The following is a 6501-nucleotide window of genomic DNA, read 5'->3' as shown; positions in this document are numbered from 1 at the left end:
AAAAAAAAAAAAAAAAAAAAAAATAGCCAGGTGCGGTGCCGCATGCCTGTAATCCCAGCACTTTGGGAGGCCAAGGCGGGCGGATCACGAGGTCAGGAGATCGAGACTGTCCTGGCTAACACGGTGAAACCTCATCTCTACTAAAAATACAAAAAAAAAATTAGCCAGGCGTGGTGGCGGGCGCCTGTAGTCCCAGCTACTCGGGAGGCTAAGGCAGGAGAATGGCGTGAACCTGGGAGGTGGAGCTTGCAGTGAGCCGAGGTTGCGCCCCTGCACTCCAGCCTGGGGGACAGAGCGAGACTCCGTCTCAAAAAAAAAAAGAAGAAAAGAGATGTTAGCTCAGCTCAACTCAGCCTGAAGCTGGGGCAGAATTAAATGGTCATTAATCAATCGCTTCATCAGTTACTTTGCCCAGGCCTGATCCCTAGGAGTCTGGTGTAAGTCAAACCAGGCCCGGGGAGGAGCCACAAACCTGAATTTCTATCCTCTTGGCTATGGTCTCCCTACGGTGAACATAAGGCAAAATGATCATCCTTAGCCCCTTCTGTGTCACACGAGGATTAATGAAGGGATTCTGCAGCCTTATGATTCAGGATCTTTGGGCTCAGTGGGCTCAGACGTGTTCAGGTGTGTAAACAGGAACGTGACGGTGGGTTCCAGTTGTTCTGAGCAAGGTGGCTTTGTAGAGAAGGTGCCAAGGTGACTGGAGAGGGTCAAAGGGCAGTGCCACCCATGGGGTAATGGTTAACCAGGCCCGACACCCCCTCTATAGGGAAGAACCTATAGACCAGTCCCACCCCAGCTGGCCAAGAGTCCGCAGGATGCAGTGGACGAAGGTGTTGGGGCTGGGGCTGGGGGCTGCTGCCCTCTTGGGGCTGGGGATCATCCTGGGCCACTTTGCCATCCCCAAAAAAGCCAACTCACCGGCCCCCAGCATCTCAGCCCCCCAGGACCTGGACCTGGAGATCCTGGAGACCGTCATGGGGCAGCTGGATGCCCACAGGATCCGGGAGAACCTCAGGTGAGAGGCGGGGCCGTCTGCTCCTCCGTTTGCCAGAGGCCCCCTCCCTGATGCTGGCCTTGCCCCTCCCTCTGCCCACCCTGCAGAGAACTCTCCAGGGAGCCACACCTGGCCTCCAGCCCTCGGGATGAGGATCTGGTGCAGCTGCTGCTACAGCGCTGGAAGGACCCAGAGTCAGGCCTGGACTCGGCCGAGGCCTTCACGTACGAGGTGCTGCTGTCCTTCCCTAGCCAGGAGCAGCCCAACGTCGTGGACATTGGTGAGGTCCTGCCCAGCCTTGGGAATGCCCAGAGGGTTGGTGGGGGGGAGCTGCTGGGCCCAGCCATGACACTGCCACCCCCTCCAACAGTGGGCCCCACCGGGGACATCATCCACTCCTGCCACCGGACCGAGGAGAATGTGACCGGGGAGCAAGGGGGGCCAGATGTGATACAACCCTATGCCGCCTATGCTCCTTCTGGAAACCCACAGGTGGGCCCGGAGCCCCCCTACTGCCCTGGCCCAGCTCCCTTGGTTCCACCCAGGGTTCTCCCCACCCTGACCGAGGGAACGTGCCTCAACTGGGCACAGCGCCCCCTCCCGAATTTACTCACCTGGACACTCCATCGCTGCTCCTTTCCTCCATCAGTCATTCAACAAACACTAGTGGCTCTGCTTAAGGCCAGGCCTGTTACAGGGCACCCAGACATAGAGGAAACCAGGGGTGACTGTCCTTGGGGAGCTTACAGGCTCTGGGTGAGGTGGAGGAACAGAATCTAAATTCTCCCTCCTGCCATCCAGCGTTCCCCCACCCCTTCCCCACCTGCCCTTCGCTGGGCCCAGCTCTAAGGATCACCCCCTCTTGGGACTAGGGCCTCCTCGTCTATGCCAACCACGGCACGGAAGACGACTTTAAGGAGCTACAGACTCAGGGCATCAAACTCGAAGGCACCATCGCCCTGACTCGCTATGGGGGTGTAGGGCGTGGGGACAAGGTGAGTGGCAGCCCCCCAGTGCAAGAGGCCTGGGTGAGGAAGGGGCCAGGCAGTGGACTGGAGGAAGTGAGGGGAAGGGAAAGGAGAAGGGGCAGTGTTGAGTGGGGAACCAAGCCCTTGGGTGGGGCAGGAAAGGTGAGGTGAATTTGCCTATTCTAGGGACCTTGCATAAGTGAAAGTATAAGATATTTGTCTTTTCGTGTCTGGCTTATTTCACTTAACATAACATCTTCAAGACTCATTGACGTATCAGAATTTTATTTCTTTTTAGGCTGAATAATATTCCATTATTTTTGTTTGTTTGTTTTTTGTTTTTTGGGGTTTTTTTGAGACAGCATCTTGCTCTGTCACCCAGGCTGGAATGCAGTGGCATGATCTCAGCTCACTGCAACCTCTGCCTCCCGGGTTCAGGCGATTCTCGTGCCTCAGCCTCCCAAGTAGCTCGGACTACAGGTGCAGCCACACCTGGCTAATTTTTGTATTTTTAGTAGAGACAAGGTTTCACTATGTTGGCCAGGCTGGTCTTGACCTCAGGTGATCTGCCTGCTGGTCTTGATCTCAGGTGATCCGACCTCAGGTGACCTGCCTGCCTCGGCCTCCCAAAGTGTTGGGATTACAGGCGTGAGCCACCACACCCGGCCTTCACTGTATGTTACAGCCCACATTTGGTTTAGCCATTCATCTGTGGATAGACACTTGGGCTATTTCCTCCTCTTGGCCGTTGAGGATAGCGCTGCTGTGGACGCAAGTACACAACCGTGTTATTTATGTTATGTTATTTTATGAAACTTCATGGTACTCCACCGTAGGATGTCCCTGTTATTCAGCCAGACTCCACTGATAGGCACTGGCTTGGCTGTGCCGAAATGACCTTTGCTGTTGCAAGAGGCACTGCCATAAATGACTTGTGCAAACATCATCTTGCCCATGGGAAGGTTGGTCTATCCTGGCTTCCACAGTTGAGGAAGGAGGAAGAGGAACAGGACATATCCGGTCCAGTCCCTCCTTTACACACAGCCTCCTCTGCTGCTGCAGGCTGTGAATGCTGCCAAGCACGGGGTGGCCGGGGTGCTGGTGTACACAGACCCTGCCGACATCAACGATGGGCTGAGCTCACCCAGCGAAACCTTTCCCAACTCCTGGTACCTGCCCCCCTCAGGAGTGGAGCGAGGCTCCTACTACAAGTATTTTGGGGACCCTCTGACTCCCTACCTTCCAGCCATCCCCTCTTCCTTCCGCCTGGACCTTGCCAATATCTCCGGGTTTCCCCCAATTCCTACACAGCCCATTGGCTTCCAAGATGCAAGAGACCTGCTCTGGTGAGTTTGTTCCCTGGGATGTCCTGCCCAGCCCCCACTGGCCTCCAGACTTCAAGCCCCACACTCACATTTACCCTGAAGCGTCTCTTCCTCCTCCCCAGTAACCTCAACGGAACTTCGGCCCCAACCACCTGGCAGGGAGCACTGGGCTGCCACTACAGGCTGGGTCCCGGCTTCCGGCCTGATGGAAACTTCTCAGCAGACAGGTGAGATGCAGCCAGACCAGTTCTCCCTCAGTTGCCCTCTCCCCCAACTTGCCTCTCCCCTTCCCTCATGATTATGTTCCCTCTTTCCACTTCAAAACCTGACCTTTTTCCCTTTCTTCTGTCTCCCAGACCCTCTCCTGACCCCAAAATATCTGTCTTGTCTTTGGGGAAGCCCCTGGATTCCCCTGCCCCTCCCACCTCGATGTCTGCACCCCACGACTCCCTCTCTTGAAGATGCCAAGCTCCTTCCCAAATCAGGGCCACTGCCACTCCCGACATGCACCAGCCTCCCTCCCTGCAGCACCCCCTGGCCTCCAGGTGCCCTCTCCTCCCAGGCCCCTTCACCCAGCTGTTCCTGTCCTCGTGGTCTGTCTCGCTCAGGAGAGGGAGGCCCCATGAGCACCAGGTCCGCATCTGTCGCAGTCATTGCCCAGAGCCTAGTCAGGGACTGAGCACCCAATAAGCATCTCCCCAGTGAGTGAGCAGGAGAGCCTGGCTCCAGCCTTGCTGCCTCTCTTGGTACTTCTGGGCCAATGACCTTGCCACGTCACTTTCTGGCTCCGGGCCTCGGTGTCTCCTGCATTGGGTTGGGGGCAGTGGGGAAGGCCAAGAGTCTCCTCACACCCTTCACCCTCCCCAGTCAGGTGAATGTGAGCGTCTACAACCGCCTGGAGCTGAGGAACTCTTCCAATGTCCTGGGCATCATCCGCGGGGCTGTGGAGCCTGGTGAGCCCTCCTCTTGCTGACTGTGTCCCAGGCCCCTGCTGTGCTCTGGGTGCCACTGCTACTGTGTCACCACCCAGCCCAGCTCCCCGTGCCCACCTCTCCCTCTCCTCTGGTTCTCTGCCCCTTTTCCTCTGCTCAGATCGCTATGTGCTATATGGGAACCACCGAGACAGCTGGGTGCACGGGGCCGTGGACCCCAGCAGTGGCACCGCCGTCCTCCTGGAGCTCTCCCGTGTCCTGGGGACCCTGCTGAAGAAGGGTGAGGCGGCCCCCTCCCCTGGACCAGGGACCCTCGCCCCCGGAGGTCCCCTTCCTGTTCCATCTCCTCTCCCTCACACTGCAGTGCTCCCTGTGCCGTGCCTGAGAGCCCTGGGGACAGAAATGCATGACACCAGCCTTGGCCTGCAGCAGCCCAGTGTGGTACAGGGAATAGACTGTGGGTTGATTCGTGTGCAGCTTCCAAGTGCCTCCGGTGTGCCTGGAAGGAGAGAGGCCCGATGCTGCTGTGAAGCAGGCAGCGCCCAGGCTCTGCCCTCTGGGAGCTTTAGTTCAGCTGGGTCAGGCACGGCAGCCGATTGTTAACTCTGATGTCTCTAATATCTCATGTGCCTTTGATGTGCCAGGCCAGGTTGGGACAAGTCTCTCAGTGGAGGCAGCACTTCAATGTCTCAGTGCTTCAGGGAAGAGGAGGAGGGCAAGGAGGTGGCAGCCAGAAAGGAGGTGGGCAGGGCTGGGTGAGGTGGCAGAGCAGGCAGGGCCAGGTCAGGCTGGGGAGTTTGGAGTTCAGTCCAAGGGTTGTGGGAAGCTGGTGAAGGCTGGACGTGGTGACTTATGCCTGTAATCCCAGCACTTTGGAAGGCCGGGGCAGGTGGATCACCTGAGGTCAGGAGTTTGACACCAGCCTGGCCAACACAGTAAAACCCCATCTGGCCAGGCACAGTGGCTCACACCTGTAATCCCTGCACTCTGGGAGGCTAAGGCAGGCGGATCACGAGGTCAGGAGTTCAAGACCAGCCTGGCCAACATGGTGCAATCCCGTCTCTACTGAAAATACAAAAATTAGCTGGGCGTGGTGGCAGGCGCCTGTAGTCCCAGCTACTTGGGAGGCTGAGGCAGGAGAAGCACTTGAACCTGGGAGGCGGAGGTTGCAGTGAGCTGAGATCATGCCACTGCACTCCAGCCTGGGGAATGGAGCAAGACTCCGTCTAAAAAAAAAGGAGGTGGAGGAGGGCAAGCCACGTAGAGGGGCCAGGTAGGGGCTTGTCATTCAAGGGCTGGAGATGCTGTGGGGCTTGGACCAGGATGGAGGACAGTGGGGCACGGACAGGCTGCTGGGCCCCGGTGTGGCTCCAGGGGCAAGAGAGAGGACAAGTCAAGGGCTCTGGTCTCAGGGACTCGACGTTAGTGCCATTTATGAAAAACGGAACTGGGCGGATCTAGGACAGATCGAGAAGGAAGACGTGGATCCGGGTCTTCCCGTATTGACTTGTTTCAGTTTTAGTTATTTATTTTGATAGAGACGGGGTCTCACTATGTTGCCCAAGCTGGTCTTGAACTCCAGGACTCAAGTGATCCCCAGGCATTGAGTTCCCATGCCAGGCCCTCTTTCGTTCGTTTTAAAAATTCATGGTAAAATATACATAACAAAATTGACCAGTTTTACATTTGTAAGTATTTGATTCAGTGGCATTAAGTACATTTCTAAAGTTGTGCAACCATCACTGCCATCGGCTGGAGAACTTCTTCATCTTCCCTTACATATAACATCCCGGAGTGCTAAGCATGGCATTTGAACTGATACCCACTCAACTGTAATTGCACACAAACACGCCACTGCTGTCAAGCTCCATTCCCCTCCTTGCATGATATGATGTCACAGTTCAGAAATGAGACCTGAAGTCTGGCCACAGTGGTTCATACCTGTTATCCCAGCACTCTGGGAGGCCGAGGTGGGCGGATTGCTTGAGCCCAGGAGTTCAAGACCAACCTGGGCAACATAGTGAGACCTTGTCTCTATGAAAAAATAAACATAATAAAATAGCCAGGCGTGATGGCATGCGCCTGTGGTCCCAGCTACTTTGGAGGCTGTGTGGGAGGAACGCTTGAGCCTGGGAGATGGAGGCTGCAGTAAGCCATGATCACGCTATGCTACTGCATTCCAGCCTGCAACAGAACAAGACCCCCTGTAAGAAAGAAAGAAAGAAAAGAAAGAAAAAGAAAGAAAAAGAAAGAAAGAAAGAAAGAAAGAAAGAAAA

General features: G+C 55.9%; 1 protein-coding gene across 4 annotated transcripts in view; it reads left to right on the top strand.

The window, feature by feature from the left end:
• The window catches only part of NAALADL1 (N-acetylated alpha-linked acidic dipeptidase like 1), a 26247-nt gene that overhangs the window by 1844 nt on the left and 17902 nt on the right, over nt 1-6501 (top strand). Inside the window, exons 2-9 of one of the 4 annotated variants that reach the window (XM_017893474.1) lie at nt 916-1021; nt 1108-1280; nt 1371-1492; nt 1873-1995; nt 3031-3314; nt 3416-3520; nt 4161-4246; nt 4386-4505. In XM_017893474.1, the coding sequence (XP_017748963.1) occupies nt 981-1021; nt 1108-1280; nt 1371-1492; nt 1873-1995; nt 3031-3314; nt 3416-3520; nt 4161-4246; nt 4386-4505 (1054 nt within the window). In that variant the 5' untranslated portion in view covers nt 916-980. Of the gene's footprint in view, nt 1-798; nt 1022-1107; nt 1281-1370; nt 1493-1872; nt 1996-3030; nt 3315-3415; nt 3521-4160; nt 4247-4385; nt 4506-6501 lie in introns of those variants that run through there. The other 3 variants (XR_001889501.1, XM_017893475.1, XM_017893471.1) reach the window with 3 other exon arrangements.

The sequence above is a fragment of the Rhinopithecus bieti genome, unplaced genomic scaffold, assembly GCF_001698545.2.
Source record: "Rhinopithecus bieti isolate Rb0 unplaced genomic scaffold, ASM169854v2 scaffold_1017, whole genome shotgun sequence".
In the NCBI taxonomy this organism is placed as follows: Eukaryota; Metazoa; Chordata; class Mammalia; order Primates; family Cercopithecidae; genus Rhinopithecus; species Rhinopithecus bieti.
Note: the sequence above shows the minus strand (reverse complement) of the source record. Positions and strands in the feature narration are given on the sequence as shown.